Source organism: Microtus oregoni, unplaced genomic scaffold (assembly GCF_018167655.1).
Source record: "Microtus oregoni isolate MIOR12 unplaced genomic scaffold, Mior012 000023F_ref0000262, whole genome shotgun sequence".
Taxonomy (NCBI): domain Eukaryota; kingdom Metazoa; phylum Chordata; class Mammalia; order Rodentia; family Cricetidae; genus Microtus; species Microtus oregoni.
Genome location: NW_024543082.1, coordinates 2,637,891 through 2,655,203, shown reverse-complemented (window position 1 = coordinate 2,655,203; position 17,313 = coordinate 2,637,891). Strand labels below are relative to the sequence as shown.

The following is a 17,313-nucleotide window of genomic DNA, read 5'->3' as shown; positions in this document are numbered from 1 at the left end:
TTTTATTCAGTGGAGTTTGTTTTGAATCAGGGTCTCACTATGTAGTTCCAGTTGGCTTCCAGCTCACAGACATGCCTGGCCAAAAGGGTTCTTGAAGAATCTATTAGAGCCAAAGGAGCTTCCTATGGCGGCATGTGCTCATAACCCCAGAAACTGCGAACCAGAGACAAAGGAACGGCAGGCTTGAAGCCATGGCGGACTACATGGAGAGTTCTAGGTCAGTTTGGGCTACACAGTGAAACCCTGAATCCAAATAAGTAAAGATCTACATTTAGAGAATTTGGCTTTGGACTGGAGAAGTGGCTCTGTGGTTGAGAGCACTTGCTGCTTTCGCAGAGGACCCGTGACAGGCTCCCAGGCTTTAGTAGTCCGCCAGCTCTCACCACAACCGATGTCGTGATGAAAGTACCGTTAGGGCCATAAAACTCAGCACTGTAGACAACACCACCTGCCAAGACCTAATCTATCAAAGTCCATAGGTCTGGGGAAATCTCTCTATGCACTAAGCTTGCTTTTTGTCTTCTTTGTGCTGCTTCTGGCTAACTAGTCTTACTTCCTGAGGTGTGTCAACCCAAGATATGATTTTCTGCCTAAAAACTCACCCTGAGAAAGGTTCAGGGCTACACTGGGATCTCAAATGCCCAGTATAGTCACTATATGGCTAAGAAATACATTCTGTTGGCTTAACCTTTGCCCGAGTAGTTTCCTCTAGTGGATGCCCCACAAAAGACCTAGGTTTGGTTCCCAGCACCCATAACAGACTGCTGTAGCACACTTCTGTAAGTCCGGTTCAAAAGGATTTGGTGTCCCCAAAGTTACTATAATTTAGATAGGCATGAAGGGCCCCAGCCTTTTCTTCTGGTCCTGGTAGCTGTTTACTGCGAGTCTGCAGAAGCAAAGAATCAGCATGTGCGGAGGGGAGGGGTCAGAGGAAACAGGAACACAAACAATAACAAGTCCCAGTTTTCCTTTGCTAAAGCCAGCTAGTCAAGAGCGCCAGCTTCCTAGCGTCCTGGCCTCCAGGCCATGTTAGCGTTCCTGGTGCCACCCAGGCACGTATGTAGAAGTCCGAAGACATTCCAGGAGCCTGTGCTCACCTTCCACCCTGTGGGTCACAGTGATCAAACTCAGGTTATCAGACTTAGCGCCAAGTGCCCTCACTCCCTGAGCCCTCTTACCTACCCTAAGTGGATGATTCAAGTTCACTGAATGCAAGTGCAAGGGAAGCCAGAGGGTTTGTTGATAGCCCTCCCCGGCCCCATAGTCAGAGATGGCTCTTTCGTTTCCTGGTCACCCTGACCCGAATAATCACACAGAAGCTATATTAATTATAAAACTATTTGGCCTATTAGCTCAGGCTTTTTATTAACTAATTTTTGTATCCTAAATTAATCCGTTTCTGTTAATGTGTGTATCGGCACGAGGCTGTGGCTTACTGTTAGGGATCTGGTGTCTGTCTCTTTCAGCTGCTACATGACATCTCTCTGACTCCGCCTACTCTCTTTCTATATCTCTGTTCGAATTTCCTGCCTGGCTTTACTCTGCTAAGCCATTGGTTGAACCAGTTTCTTTATTAACCAATAGTAATAAAACATATTCACAGCACACAGAGGGGACTCCCGCATCACCCCCACCCTGCTGCTTCATCATCTCAGGGAAGGTTCTGAGTCACCTTGCCCTCTTCCCTTTGGTCTGACAGTAGAGCTCTGAGTCAGCTGATTAACTCTAGGAACCACAGACCTCAGGCCCCAAGGGAATGTCAGTGGAAGGTGGTTTTTTTTGTGTGTTTGTTTTGTTTCTTCCTTCTGTGGATAAATCAAGTTATTACCTAATCTAACACCTCATTTTGCAAGCATGGAGTGAGCATCTTGGCTATAGTCACTACCAACAGCTTGTGAGTACCAGAGCAGAAATAGAGTTCTGAGTCCCACCATATGCTAGCGGCGTGGGGAGCATCCGACTCAGCCAGCGGAGCTTCCATGAGGCAGGCATGTCCTCTTCTAGAGGACTGGGAGGCTGAGATCTAGCTAAAGGAGTTAACTGAGCCCCAGCAGCCAGCCAGCTGCCTGTGATTGTTGAGAGTACTGATTAGTCTAAAAAGTGGGTAGGGAACTCGAAACAGTGTAGCCACCTCCAGGCCAGAAGTCAACAACAGGTGCACCGTGTGGTGTAGTTCGAGTAAAGGAGACAGGAAGAGGTAGTGCATGGGGGTAGAAAGCTTTGGCATGCGATTCCTGGGGAAAGGAAGAGAAGCATGGGCTTCTGAGGGCTGAGAGTACCTGGCAGAAAAATGGGAAAGTTCTTCTGTGCTTCCTTCTTCCCCTTTCCACCTAGGGGTTCACGATGTAACCAGGACTGGCCTCAGACTGACAGACCTCCTTCTTCCACCCCGTGCTGGAAAAACAGGCGTGTGCCACCACACCTAGGTAGACCCTCTACCTAGAAGTGCATTCTGGAAAGTTCTTGTCTTATTTAGAGAATAAGGAAGGGAAGGAACACTCACTCAGTCTAGAGGGGGTGATTCGGGCAGGAAGCAATGATTTTACAAACCTGAGAGTGGGTTTGGATTTTACTCCATTGGAAACCAGGATCGAGTAGAGGCTCACACACTCAGCCTCTGCCCTGATGCCCCTTGCAGCTCTGGATGCTCGGAGGGAAAGGAAGCAATTCTGGCAAGGACAGCATGTCATGTCTTTATAACTCACTGCATATACACATGTGCACACATGGAATGGGTGAAAAAGGAAGCTAGAGGGGCCCTGGGTACCCCACACTGGTGCTGTTTTAGGGAGGTGACAGAGGTACTTCTTGTGGGAGGGTCTTCTGTAGGCAGACTTTTCTATCTTCCCGGCCAGAGATAATTATAAATTATAAAAGATCAGCTGGTAGCTCAGGCTTGTTACTAACTAGCTCTTACATTTTAAATTAACCCATATTTCTTATCTATGCTCTGCCACATGGCGGTACCTTTTTCAACATAGCATATTCATCTTGTTTTTCTCTGCATCTCCTCATGACTCCTGATACTCCTCTCTTCTTCTTCTTCTTCTTCTTCTTCTTCTTCTTCTCCTCCTCCTCCTCCTCCTCCTCCTTCTCTTCCTCCTCCTCCTCCTCCTCCTCCTTCTCTTCCTCCTCCTCCTCCTCCTCCTCTTTCTCTTCCTCCTCCTCCTCTTCCTCCTCCTCCTCTTCCTCCTCCTTCTTCTTCCTTTCCTCCTCCTCCTCCTTTTTCTTCACACTCTCCTTTTGTCCGCAAGTCCCACCTAACCTCTACCTGTCCAGCTACTGGCCAGTCAGCCTTTTTATTAGCCGGTGAGAGTGATACATATTTACAGCATACAAAGACTGTCCTGCAGCAGTCCCTGCAGGTTTTATAGCAGGCAGGGAAAAACAATCGGGGTGAGGTAAAAATGAAACTCTGTCAATACGATTTGGGTAACCAGTGCTGGGCCAAGACTTCTTGGAGTCTGACCCAGACCATTTTACATTAGCCATATTTAAGAACAATTTGAAAAGATGTTTTCTGATAACAATTAACTCAGTCCCGATTGCACAACAATTTTAAGACATGTTTACAGTGAGATTCTTTACAAGTGCAACTGGCTTCTTTGACAAGAATAGGAAACTGTTGACTCAGAGATCATGCCCAAGATTTGGCTTCCAGGGAGACTGACTGAGGTAAACACAATGCCTGGGAGTGCCAGGACTGTACCAGCCCTGAGATAACATAGAAGTCTCTTACTCTTACGTTGTTGTAAAGTGCAAACGACATCTCTTAAAAGGAGTTTATGGACCTGAAGTGATGCTTGAGGTTTTAGGAGGAAAGGGCCTGGGATAAGTAAAGCATAAATTCTGGAAGATATGGGCAGAGCCTGGCTCATCAGACAGCAAAGGATCACCAGGTTATAAACCACATTCATTCCCAGCATTCCAGGGACAGCAGGTGCGCGCCTTGTTCCCCTGAAGAGGGAAGCTTGTATGCTTAACTTTCATGGCTTCTCCAGAACTTTATCTGTGTGCACAAGACCTTTTGCCCTCTATAACTTCTATGCTTGGAACCTTTTCCAGGAGAAAACAAATTCAAGTACTGGTGGGCAGTTTTCTTCTATTTTTGTGCAGTACTGGGAATTGAACCCAGGGCCTACATACATTTGAAGCAAGTGCTCTGCCACTATGCTATATCTCCTGGACTAAGCTGTCCTGGGTTGCAGTATAGTTCAGTGGTAAGCGTTTGTCTTGAATGATCAGTGCCTGGGTTTGATTTCCAGTCTTGGGGAAAAACATCCTTCAAATGAGGAAAGTCACCCAATGGTGTCATTTGAAGAGGGTATGGTGGTCAGGAGGGAGGAAAGTTCGGTCTGTCAGTCTGTCTCTCTCGTTTGGTCATCTTGGTGCTTGCTGGGTTTTTTTGTTTGTTTGTTTGTTTGTTTCTTGAGACAGAGAACTGTGTAGCAGAGGATGGCTTTAAGCTCCTTCCTGATCCTCCTGCCTCCGCCCTGTAAGTAAGGAGATCACATGTGTACCCCCATGTTGAGGGAGCTGCGGGCCTCTTCCCACAGCCCGCCTCCTGGCCGCCTGGCTAGCTTATGCCCCAAAATAACAACACACAAATTGTATTCATTTAAACACTGCCTGGCCCATTAGCTCTAGCTTCTTACTGGCTAATTCTCACATCTTGATTTCCCATTTCTATTTATGTGTGTAGCACCCCAAGGTGCGCTTACCAGGAAGATTCTAGCTTACGTCCATCCTGGGTTGGAGCTTCATCGCGTCTGCCCCAGAGAGGAGAGCTATCAAGTCTGAGCTCACTTCCTCTTCCTCCCAGCATTCTGTTCTGTTTACTCCTCCTACCTAATTTTCTGTCCTATCAGGGCCAAGGCAGTTTCTTTATTTAACCAATGACCTTCCTCCATCACCCCCATGGCTGGCTCAGTAGTGTAACTTCAATTCCCTTCCCTTTTAAATCTTAATTAAACTTTGAGAAAAACTAATGAATGTACTAGGGACAGAGGTAGAGCCGGACAGGATGTCATGAGGACATCACAGGCTTCATCCTGTGGGCTCTAATCTGCAGTGTCTTGCCTTCTAACCTTTGAGCCACTTTCTGTAGGATTTTTCCAGAAACAGAAGTATTTAGTCTTAGAAATCTTACATGCTGGCCAGTCAACAGCTTTTCAGTCTGGTTAGGGACCTCACAGAGTCCTCTCAGGTCAAAGGAAGCTACGTACAAGGCCATCTAAATGCCAAGTTCAGAGGGAGGGATTCTAACCAGAATAAATAGACCACCTTTAGCTAAACAGAAGCATTTAAATTTCCAACTCTCATGAAGATAGCTATTTTTTTTACTAATGAAATTAAATAAAATTATAGAAAGCTAGAAAATCTGTATAGGCCAGACTTTATAGCCCAAAGCTTGCCCACAGTCACAGAAAGGAGTTCCAACCAGGGATTTGTAACGCGCATGCCTGGCCTTTTGCAACTGGAGGCACATAGATACCATCGCAGTAGCATGAGTGGTCGTCACCTGCTGTGCTCCTAAACAGTCAAGAGGGATGCCCAGACTCCGAGCATGACTAGATCCTGCCTAATGCAGCGAAGGAAAATGGGCACGTTCTGTGTGATTCCGTCATACCAAGTTTACAACGCATAATATTCTGTGAGCCAACTGGGAGCCGCTGCCTCCCGGACAGGGGGAGGGCCTGGGAAAGCGAGGTGTGGTGGTAGATGCCAGTAATCCCAGCACGTGGGAGGGAGTTCAGGGCCAACCTGGGCTACTTGAGATCCTGTCTCTGTCTCTCTGTCTCTGTCTCTGTCTCTGTCTGTCTGTCTGTCTGTCTCTCTCTCTTACACACACACACACACACACCACAAAACAGCAAATAAAAAAATCTCTGCAGGGTAGGGATACAAGGAACTGTCCTCAAAGTGATAAGAGGCATGGATAAAGAACATCACACTTAATGGTGAAAGAGTGCTTCTGCTCTAAGACCAGAACAAGGCAAGGCGTCTGCTGCCTCTGCTTCTGTTTGGGTTAGGGCTGGAAGCTGTAACTTGTGTAATAAAGCAGAATTAAGAAGATGCCCGGTCAGGCTGTCCCCTGCCATTGCCCTGACTGCTGTTTCCTCTCCCGGTACTCGATAAATCTGTCGGGGGATGGCCAGAGCAAGCTGGCTAGGGAGACTGTTTCTCTCAATAAACTCTGGATTTGCTTGAGAATCCCTGCCTCAGTGAATAAGGCTGAACAGTCAAGGATTGCTGAGAGCAACTTCCAGCCTTCATACGCATTTGTCCATGCAGGCTGGAGAGAAGGCTCAGCAGTGCAGAACACTGGTTCCAGAGGACCCAGGTTGGAATCTCAGCCACCCGCATGGTGACTCATAATCATCCATAACTCCAGTTCTGGGGGATCTGATGCTCTCTTTTGGGCTCCATGGGCACTGCATGCGCATGGTATACAGATATACACACAGGAAAATCAACCATACACATCAAATGAAAACAAATCTTAGCCGAGTCTGACGGCCCACACCTTTATCCCAACACTGGGGACGCGGAGGAAGGCAGATTTCAGGAGTTTGAGGCCCGCCTGGTTTACAGAGTGAGTTCCAGGACAGCCAGGGCTACACAGAGAAACCCTGTCTTAACTAAAAATAGGGCTGGAGAGATGGCTAAGAGGTTAAGAGCACTGGCTGCTCTTCCAGAGGTCCTGAGTTCAATTCCCAGCACCCACATGGGGGCTCACAACCATCTAATAATGGGATCTGGCACCCTCTTCTGGCCTGCAGGTGTACATGCAGAGCGCCCATACATAAAAGATAAATAGATTAAACTGAAAAAAAAAGAAAAACCAAAAGTGAAATTGAATAAGGAGAGTAAAACTATTTATTCAGACAATTATTGTTTATGTAGAAAATAGGAGTTTACAGAAATCTATCTGACGTAATTAGTTTAATAAACTGTAGGACACCAGTAAAAGATAAATAAATTAAATCATACTTAAAAAAAAAGATTTACTTACTTGATATGTATGTATCTGTGTTGTTGCTATGTTGTTTGTTTGTGTGCCAGTGTTCCATTGCTGTGAAGAGACACCATGACCAAGGCAACTCTTACAAAAGAAAGCATTTAACCGAGGGCTGGCTTATAGCTCCACAGCTTTAGTCCATCATCACCATGGAGGGGAGCATGGGGGCACGCAGGCAGACATGGTGCTGGAGGGGAGTGAGAGCTACACCCTGATCCACTGGCCCAGAGAGCAACTCTGGGCTTGGCGTGGGTTTTTGAAACTTCAAGGCACACTTCCTTCAACAAGGCCACACCTCCTAATCATTTCAAATGGTGACCAAGCATTCAAATCTGTGAGCCCATAGGGCCATTCTCATTCAGACCACCACAGTGCGCATGTGCCCACTGTTATGTAGCGGCCAGGGGAGGGCAGTGGTGTTCTCTCTGACACTGCCAACTCCTACGAAGCAGGGTCTCTCACTGAGATCTTAAAGGCATGTGTCACCATGCCCAGCTTGTTCTGGATTTGTTTTTTCTTTATTACTCTGTATTTATAGCATAGGAAACACGGAGTGGGAACGGAATGAGGGACTCTTTACAGAAATCCTTACAGAGTGACTAAGAAGTCGCTTGTCCCCAGCTGACAACACTCACAGATGTGATCAATCTCTGTCCAGATGCTGCTTCCAACATTAATGGGATACTTTTTGTTTAAGGTTTCTCAACCTATCGACTGCCTTCGGCAAATGACTACCACAGCACACACGTAAACATTGTTCTGGGCAGGGGCGTGGAAGAGCTCATAGCTTAAAACTACGTATTTATTTTAGGAATTTGTTAGGAAATCCTAGGCATAGTAAATTTGGTTACAAGATTGTTTTATTTTTTTTTAAGAAAGATGTTAGCTTTATTTATTTAAAGTTTGTGAATGTTTTGTCTGCACATGTTTGCGTACACACGCACACCTGGCGCTGGAGGAGTTCAGAATGGGGTGTCGGATCCCCTGGAGTCAGAGTCACCGTTTGTAAGCTATGTGGGTTCTAGAAACTGAACTTAGATCTTCTGCAAGAACAGTAAATGCTGTTGACCCCTGAGTCATCTCTCTGGCCCCCACATTCTTCTTTTTTTTTTTTTTTTTTTTTTTGGTTTTTCGAGACACATTCTTCTTTTAAAGGCAGCTCAAACTTCAACAGCCGAGTACACGGTAGGGCGGCAGCTTGAGTAGATAATCTTAAAAGCTCTCAAGGCGTATGGTTGTCTCGGTCTGCTGGAAGTTCAGTCTCCCTAAAGGCAAAGGGATCAGGGGGGCTGGAGAGATGGCTCAGAGGATAAGAGCACTGGCTGCTTTTCCAGAGGTCCTGAGTCCAATTCCCAGCAACCACATGGTGGCTCACAACCATCTGTAATGAGATCTGGTGCCCTCTTCTGGCGTGCAGGCATACATGGAGGTAGAACATTGTATACATAATAAATAAATAAACCTTTTTAAAAAAGGCAAAGGAGCCGGGCGGTGGTGGCGCACGCCTTTAATCCCAGCACTCGGGAGGCAGAGGCAGGCGGATCTCTGTGAGTTCGAGACCAGCCTGGTCTACAGAGCTAGTTCCAGGACAGGCTCCAAAGCCACAGAGAAACCCTGTCTCGAAAAACCAAAAAAAAAAAAAAAAAAAAAAAAAGGCAAAGGGATCAGAAATCCCATCACTAACAAAGAGCACACAAGCACACCCAACATGGTACAGGACCATCCTTCAAGCCTTCACTATCACCTTCAGGAGTTCGGCTTCTCCTGCTGAAAAGGTCATCTCATCTGGGCTTCTTGACTGCTAATGGCTCCCTCATAAAAGAAAGGGTGGAGGAGAGTTGTGAGACCCCCCCAGTACCTAGCCACACCTCTCAGCCAGATGCCTGCGATTTTATCCTAATTGGAGAAGTCTTTGCGATCTTGGGGAGAACGCATAGACTGGGGAATTCTAGGGGAGGGTGTTTCATCTATAAATTCAGGGGGAAGTCCTCACCCACACTGGGCATGGCTTCCAGTTCGGCTGCTTCAGGGACACACACACACACACACACACACACACACACACACGTGCGCACACTCTGTAAGTACCCTAATAAACTTGTGGTTACCCACGGGGGGATGTTGGTGAAATTTAACTCTGGTTTCTCATTTGAACTGTGTCTGGGATTGTTACCTCATCTACCCCAGGGTGAAAATTCTCGAAACAGATATTCCATATCATTAGTATCATAATTTGCTTTCTATTGCTGTGATAAATACCATTACCAAAAGCAACTTTGGGGAAAAGAGGTTGTTTGATTCTACATAAAAGAAAGTTAAGGGGGGCTGGAGAGATGGCTCAGTGGTTAAGAGTATTGCCTGCTCTTCCAAAGGTCCTGAGTTCAATTTCCAGCAACCACATGGTGGCTCACAACCATCTATAATGAGGTCTGGTTCCCTCTTCTGGCCTGCAGGCATACACACAGACAGAATATTGTATACATAATAAATAAATAAATAAATATTTATTAAAAAAAAAAAAAAAAGAAAGTTAAGGGCAAGAACTGAAGAACGCCGGGCGGTGGTGGCGCATGCCTTTAATCCCAGCACTTGGGAGGCAGAGGCTGGCGGATCTCTATGAGTTTGAGACCAGCCTGGTACTACAAGAGCTAGTTCCAGGACAGGCTCCAAAGCTACAGGGAAACCCTGTCTCGGGAGAAAAAAAAAAAAAAAAAAAGAACTGAAGAACTATGGAGAAACACTAGTTTGCACTCTGACTTACTCAACTTGCTTTTTTATACAGCCCAGAACCACCTGTAGCACCGCCCACAGGGAGCTGGGCTCCACGTCAAACGTTAATCAAGGCCCCACAGCCGTACCCATAGAGCAATCTGAAGACGGCATGTTCTCAGCTGAGGTTCCCTCTTGCCAGATGACCCTAGCTTGTGTCAAGTTGATCTAAAACTAGCTGGCACAATTCAAGTATGCAGGTCAACACCACAGGGATCTGCCGCTGTATAAATGGGAGAGGCGGTGTGTGGCTGCAGAGATGGGAGCAGTTGAGGGTCTCTACTGCTTTTGCAGAGGACCTGGTTTTGATTCCTACGTCACGAAGGAGGCTCACAACTGCCTGTTACTGCAGCTACAAGGGAATCCAATGCATCTACTGCTAAGACAGCGTGGCTGGCGTCAGGCTCAGAGGTAGCGGGCTGCACCGCCCTGCTGCTGCGGATCATATGCCCATACCCAAATTAACTGTATTATTATTTTATTTAGCTGTCATGTTAGAGTTCTCTAAAGGGATGCAATCGGTCCCCATGATCTTATAGGGAGTGGCACTATTAGGTGTGGCTTTGTGGTATCACCATGGGGGTGGGCTTTGAGATCTCTTTTGCTCAAGCTTCCCCAGTATGATTTTCTGTCAACTTCCTGCTGCCTTCTGGTCAAGATTTAGGCAGCACCCCATCTGTCTGCATGATGCCATGCTCCCCATTGTGATAATGATGATTTTCACAGCAATAAAAAAAACCCAAAGACAGGGCAGAGCTGACAGATGAAAGTGTGTGACGTACACACAAAGGGGGTTTTTATTGGCTTCCAAAGTCTGCTCTGGGCATTCTTGCTTCTGTACATTAATAGTTAACTTTTTCCTTAAGACAGGGTTTTTCTGTGTAACAGCTCTAGCTATCCTGGAACGCACTTTGTAGACCAGGCTGGCCTTGAACTCAGAGCTCCACTTGTCTCTGTCTTCTGAGTGTTGGGATTAAAGATGTGTGCCACCACCACCCAACACATTACTAGTTAAAATTGTGACCCTTGGAGGCTGGAGAGATGGCTCAGTGGTTAAGAGCACTGACTGCTCTTTCAGAGGACCCAGGTTCAATTCCCAGCACCCACAGGCAGCTCAGAACTGTCTGTAACTCTTAAGATTTCTGACACTCTCACACATACATGCAGACAAAACACCAATACAAATAAAAGTAAGTTTTTAAAAAATTTTAAAATTGTGACCCTTAAAAAATTAGTTAAATATTGGTGCTGGTGAGATGGCTCAGGGGTTAAGAGCACTTGCTGCTCTTCCAGAGGACTGAGATTTGGTTCCCAAGACTCACAATCACATGCAACTCTGGCTCCAGGAGATCCAACACTCTCTTCTGGCTTCCACATGTGCAGGGCTGGAGAGATGCCTCAGTGGTTAAGAGCAATGGCTGCTCTTCCAGAGGACTGGGTTCAATTCCCCACAACCATGTGATAGCTCACAAGCATACATAAATAAAAATAAAATAATAAAACTTATTAAATCTAGGCAGGCATAGTGGTGCATGTTTTTAATCCCAGAACTCAGGAGGCAGAAGCAGGTGGTCTCTGTGAGTTTTTATTTATTTATTTGTTTGTTTTTTGTTTGTTTGTTTATTTTGTCAAGACAGGGTTACTGTGTAGCCCTGGCTGTCCTGGAATTCTCTGCAGATCAGGCTGGTCTTGAACTCAGAGATCCACCTGCCTCTGCCTCCCAAGTGCTGGGAATAAAGGCGTGTGGTTTGTTTCCCTAGGGAGATTCCCCTGGAAAGAACTAATTTCCTTTGCAAGTGGCGGGTGGGGGAGGGGGACGTGCATCACAAATATAAATTTCTCTCCACTCATAAAGCAGACGACAACATTGCTGTTCTCTATTTTTATTATTTTTCAATTTTCCCAACACATGAACTATAGCTCATTTTGAGATTTTTTTTTCAGTGCACTTCACAGCAAAAATGAAAAGGGAATCATTAAAATGGTTGTACACAAACCAATTCTTTTAATTTACAATTTGCTGAAAAAAATCATTGTTGCTGTTTTCATCCTTTTAACCCTTCTTAAGAAAGAGGTTCTCAGAGCACAGCCACTGCCTGGCTCGGCGGCTGAGTGACAGGTGTGCGCTCCTTCCGCACACCAGCTGGAAGACCACGGGCAGGAGCAGGGTAAGGCACCACTCTGGGACAGTGAAGGGAGCTTGCAGTAACGGCCAGCACCACGAGGGGGCGCTCAGCAAACACTCAAACAAATGAAACCATAATTAGCACTACTCAGTTCATGGCCGGCAATTCCCACTAAAATATCAATAAAAACCCAACTTCTACCTGAGTGCACATTCCTGCCTCTATCTCACACTTTCCTCAGCTTCTAGATTTCCTTGGAAATGGAATAAACCCTACTTTGCGTGCACTCAGTCACGGACATAATTGAATTACTGACAGACATGAACAGGCTTTAGTTTTACCTTCTGAGTGAACAGAGGTCAGATAAAGCGAACTTACTCAGGAGAGCACATAATACTGAATATGAACCTACAAATGAGAAGAGGTACGGAAAAAGTAACAGCTTTGTTTTTTAGTATTTGCTATTTTTTTTAATGCCTTAGTTCTTGAGAAAGGCCAAAATCTCATATTGACATGAACATATTTTAAAAAATTGTCTCTTAAGTGTAATATTTAATAAAACTAGGTATTGAAAAATGTTCTGAAATTTTTCAAGTCAATGTTGTTTTCAAGTATATTAAAATGCTCAGAAGAAAAAAATTCCTCCATGGTTACAATTCTAATTATAAATACCCTTTTAAAAGAGAGTTCCAACAGAGCAAGTGATGGGCTTCATCGGGCGCAGGCACAGCCTCCGAAGGAAGAGGCCTTGGGATGTGAACACTGACTTCAGGCACAATGGCGCGATCCACTTGTAGGTCCCGCTAGTCTCCCTCTTGGTCTGGAAGAGCAGTGAGGACTTCAGTGTGGACAGAAAGCAAACACTCTGCAAGGGACCTGACTTTTCACTACAAAGGAACCAGAGTCGCTGAGCTCTCACTGCTGTCATCTGTCGCCCCGCACAAACAGGGGCTTGAGCAGATATAAGATGACACACGTACGGGGGGTGGAAGGCTCTAAGATGGTATTGCTCACGTTGGTGAGCAGGCTGCCGAGAGGCCCATCACGTGTCCTGAACACTTTGGTCTTGCTGCAGGGTGATGAGCTCGAGTAGGTACATTCGTGTTCAGCTAGTTTCAGGCTGTGTGCAATTAGGAGGCAGGTCACTCAGTGCAACAACTCCGTCTGAGAGGGCTTGGGGATACAGGAGACCCTCATTTGGTCCAGTCTCAGAAAGCATGTGTCACTCTGCTGGCTGTGATGGAATTCCTTTCCAAAGGGGTTTGTGATAAACCCAGCCATCTCCCTGAAACAAGTAAAAGGGATTAAAGCAGCATCCTGCCAGCATCTCCAAGCAGAAACCCAGCCAGGAGCAACAGCAAAATGAGGATCCCCGATACAATCCCAGACCATGCTTGCAGCTTAGGGGGACACCACGGTTTGAATGTGAATGGTTCCCCCACAGGCTGATGGTGTGTTGAGGTTGAGGAACCTTTTAGAAGTAAGGTCTCACTGGAGGCCGTGGGCTGCTGGGGGACTTGGGACTGTGGGGATTTTGTCCAGCTCTGCTTCCTATCGACCTGATTGCCAAGGAGACACAACCAGCCTTCCTGAGCTCCCAGCAGGCCCCTGCCTGACACCAAAACAGACTACAGCCCTGAATCCACCCCCACCCCCCACCCCCAGTGTCAGGGATTCTGTCAGAGGCAAGGAAAGGAACTGTGCTGTGTGGAAATACCGTTCCTGACTCTTGCACATGTAATTCTGCAGAGGTCACCTGTACAATTCTTCCATTTGCCAAGATGGTGCAGACACCACAGAACACAGGTAGCAGGCAAGCACAAGGAAATGTTCATGAAGTGCAGACCAGAGAGCAGAGGGAGGGGAGAGCTATGGCAGCGATGCAGAAAAGCAGACTGCGGCAGACAGAGCGGAATGTGGCCGCAGGTCAGAGTAATGAGGACAGCAGGCCTAGGTTTAGAGGGCTAGGAAACTCGGGATGGAATTCTGCCTCTATCCCTACGTCTCCTTCAATCTATTCATAATTCATAATATCCTGTAACAATCAGGACTGTCTTCATAAGCCTTGTCTTTGATCACAGGGCCCTGTTTAAACAACGAATCCTGAGGACCACAATGCAAATCTACTGAACTTAACAACCCCTCCCCCAGTCATTTCATCCACCCCCCCCCACCCCCCACCCCCAGACAGGGTTTCTCTGTAGCTTTGGAGACTGGCCTGGAACTCCCTACCTCCCAAGAGCTGGGATTAAAGGTGTGCACCACCACCAGGCTCATTCACCCATTCTTTCACACTGCCTTATGCCTAGAAACTCCTACTTGTTAACATCAAATGCAGAGAACTGAGTTTACTCTTTGTCCTTGACTCCAACTGTTTATAATGGGGTCTCCCTTCACGTCAAGGTATCAACCACTAGGCTGTTCATTCCACGAAGTCATCTGGTCTATAGATCTCAGCACTTACACTGCTCTCATAATTTTATGAGATTTTATCATTTATGTATATTATTATATATTGTATACCATAAATATATATTTATTTAATCAATTTATGATGTGCTAGCCAATCACCTTACTCTATGAACAAAAACCACAGGCTTTGAGCTCCTGGTGGGTGGCACACAGCTATAATCCTAGCACTTGCCGACTGAGGTAGAAGGACTGAGTGAATCTAGCGGAAAGGAGATGGAAGCCATGAGAAGCCAAAGTTCTCATACAATATTTATGAAGTGCCTATGATATGCTAAGTGCTGTGGACACCACCCGAGGAATCCCTGCAGCGAAGAACCTGCATGAGCACAGAGGCTCACAACCCATGACTGGCAACCACCCTCAGCCTTACTGGTTCCTTGCAGTGCTTCTCACCTGGGATCACACAAAGAGCAAGGGCAGGCAAGAACAGCACACACCTCTACCCTGTCTGTTACACGAATGTCAAGGCTAGCACAAGCAAGGGGACAAAGGGACCCAGATCTAAGCTTGCGTTTCTAAACTATGATTCCAGGGGCAGTCACAAAGAACATCTAGGTGGAACAAACCCATTATTTCAGTAGACATCACAGTGTGTGGGGATAGGGGGCTGCCAAGAGGGTTTAACAGTGAAGATCACTTGCTGTTCTTGCAGAGGGCCCAGGTTTGGTATCTAGACCGCACATGGGTGGTTCACAACTGTGACTCCAGGTCAAGGAGATCTGACACCCTCTTCCGGCTTCCTCACGTACCGTATGTGTACAGATGTGGTGCACATGTACATATGCACATCAACACGCATACACATACATCTCAAAAAAATGAGGTCGGTTCTCAGTATTGCCTATAAATTATAAATGAGGGAGAGGTGACTCAGAGGTTAAGAGCACTGACTGCTTTTTCAGAGGTCCTGAGTTCAATTCCCAGTAACCACATGGTGGCTCACAACCTTCTGTAATGAGATCTGGTGCCCTCTTCTCGTGTGCAGGCATGCATGGAGGTAGAATGTTGTATACATACTAAATAAATAAATCTTTATAAAAAATTATAAATGAGATGTTTACTTGTGGTGGTGATTTGAAGCTCACAGGGCATGGCACTATTAAGAGGTGTGGCCTTGCTGGACTAGGTTGGGGAGGAAGTGTTGCTCTCTTTGTGCTGCCTTTAGATTCGGTTGCAGGAGCTGGAGATATGGCTCAGTGGTTAAGAGCACTGGCTGCTCTTCCAGAGGTCCTGAGTTCAATTCCCAGCAACCACATGGTGGCTCACAACCATCTGTAATGAGATCTGGCGCCCTCTTCTGGCCTGCAGGCATACACGGAGGCAAAATGTCGTGTATACATAGCAAATAAATAAATTAAAAAAAAATAGATTCGGTTGCAGAACTCTCAGCTACCTCTGCAGCACCATGTCTGCCTGCATGCTGCCATACTTCTTGCCATGATAATGCACTAAACCTCTGTACTGTAAGCAGCCACAATTAAATGCTTTCTTCTAGAAGAGTTTGCTGTGGTTATGGTGTCTCTTCACAGCAATAGAAAACCTAAGACACATGTCCTGCTAGCAGCAAGAATGTCAGGGTGCTACTGGGCGTGGTGGCGCATGCTTTAAACCAAGTAGTTGGGAGGCAGAGGCAGAGGCGGGCCGACCTCTGAGTTCTAGGCTGACCTGGTTGATATGGAGTTCCAGGCCAGGTAGGGTACACAATGAAACCCTGTCTCAAAAAAGAAAGGGAAGAAGAATGAAAGAATGAAACAGGGCTACCCTTCAAATCCTGTTAATGCCATGTATGACAAGCGGAGCTCCTGTGCAGTGCAGATCTAGTTTTTAACAACAGACAGATCTGTTCCTGTCATACCCATTTCTTTAACCCAAAGTTACCTGGGTGTAATTCTGAATAGCAATTACAAATGTATATTTGTTCATAGAAAAATATAGAGATGGAGCTGGGCAGTGGTGGCTCACACATTTAATCCCAGCACTTAGGAGGCAAAAACATGCAGATCTCTGAGTTCAAGGCCAGCCTGGTCTACAAAGTGAGTTCCAGGACAGCCAGAGCTGTTGTACAGAGAAACCCTGTCTTGAAAAACACCAAAAGTAAATAATAAACAAATAAATAATGAAAAAAGAGAGGTGGGGACTGGTGAGAGAGTAAAGGCACTTGCCACTTAACCTGGCAACCTTCCAACATGGTAAAAGGAAAGAATCAACTTCAGTCACATACTTCTCCTACCTCTGTATTAGCACATGTGAAGTCCATCCACCAGAAAAAAAAAAAAAACCAAAAACGGGGGGTGGGGAATGTAAAAATGTTCTATTTGTTATTCCTATCAAAAAAAAGTTGGTAAAAGAAAAAGTACAGGTGCTATTAAAATGAATTAAGGATTAAAAAAACTTTTATTATTACTGTATGTGCATGTGTGAGTGCCAGTCACGGGTGTGCAACAAGGCACACATGGAGGTCAGAGGACAACCTTCGGGAGCTGTTTCTCCTCCATGGCATGTCCCACAGTCAAACTTAGTCAGCATCATGCACCATTTCCTACTGAGTTATCTTACAGTCTCTATGTGTACATATCTGTGCCTAGGTGAGTTTATGTGTACTGTGTGTGCAGGTGTTTGAGGGTCCCCTGCAGCAGGAGTTACTGAGAACTGATCCCAGGTCATCTGCAAGGGTAGCAAATGCTCTTAAATACCGAATTAAACTCTGAATTATGGATTGCTTTCCTTTTTGCTTTCCAAGACAGGGTTTCTTCTGTCTAACAGCTCTGGCTGTCCAGCAACTAGCTGTGTAGACCAGGCTGGCCTTGAACTCACAGAGATCCACCTGCCTTTGCCTCCCCGAGTGTTAGGATTAAAGGCATTAAAGGCGAGCGCCACCACGGCCCGGCCCTGAATTCTGGATTTGTGAGGGCAAAGATGACAGTG

At 46.1% G+C, this 17,313-nt stretch overlaps 1 protein-coding gene across 2 annotated transcripts in view; it reads right to left on the bottom strand.

The window, feature by feature from the left end:
* Positions 1–11,663: 11,663 nt before the first annotated feature.
* Osbpl11 (oxysterol binding protein like 11) overlaps positions 11,664–17,313 on the bottom strand; it is a 71,550-nt gene continuing 65,900 nt past the window's right edge. For both annotated transcript variants that reach the window (XM_041673063.1, XM_041673062.1), the window contains one exon: positions 11,664–13,201. In XM_041673063.1, the coding sequence (XP_041528997.1) occupies positions 13,139–13,201 (63 nt within the window). In that variant the 3' untranslated portion in view covers positions 11,664–13,138. The remainder of the gene's footprint in view (positions 13,202–17,313) is intronic.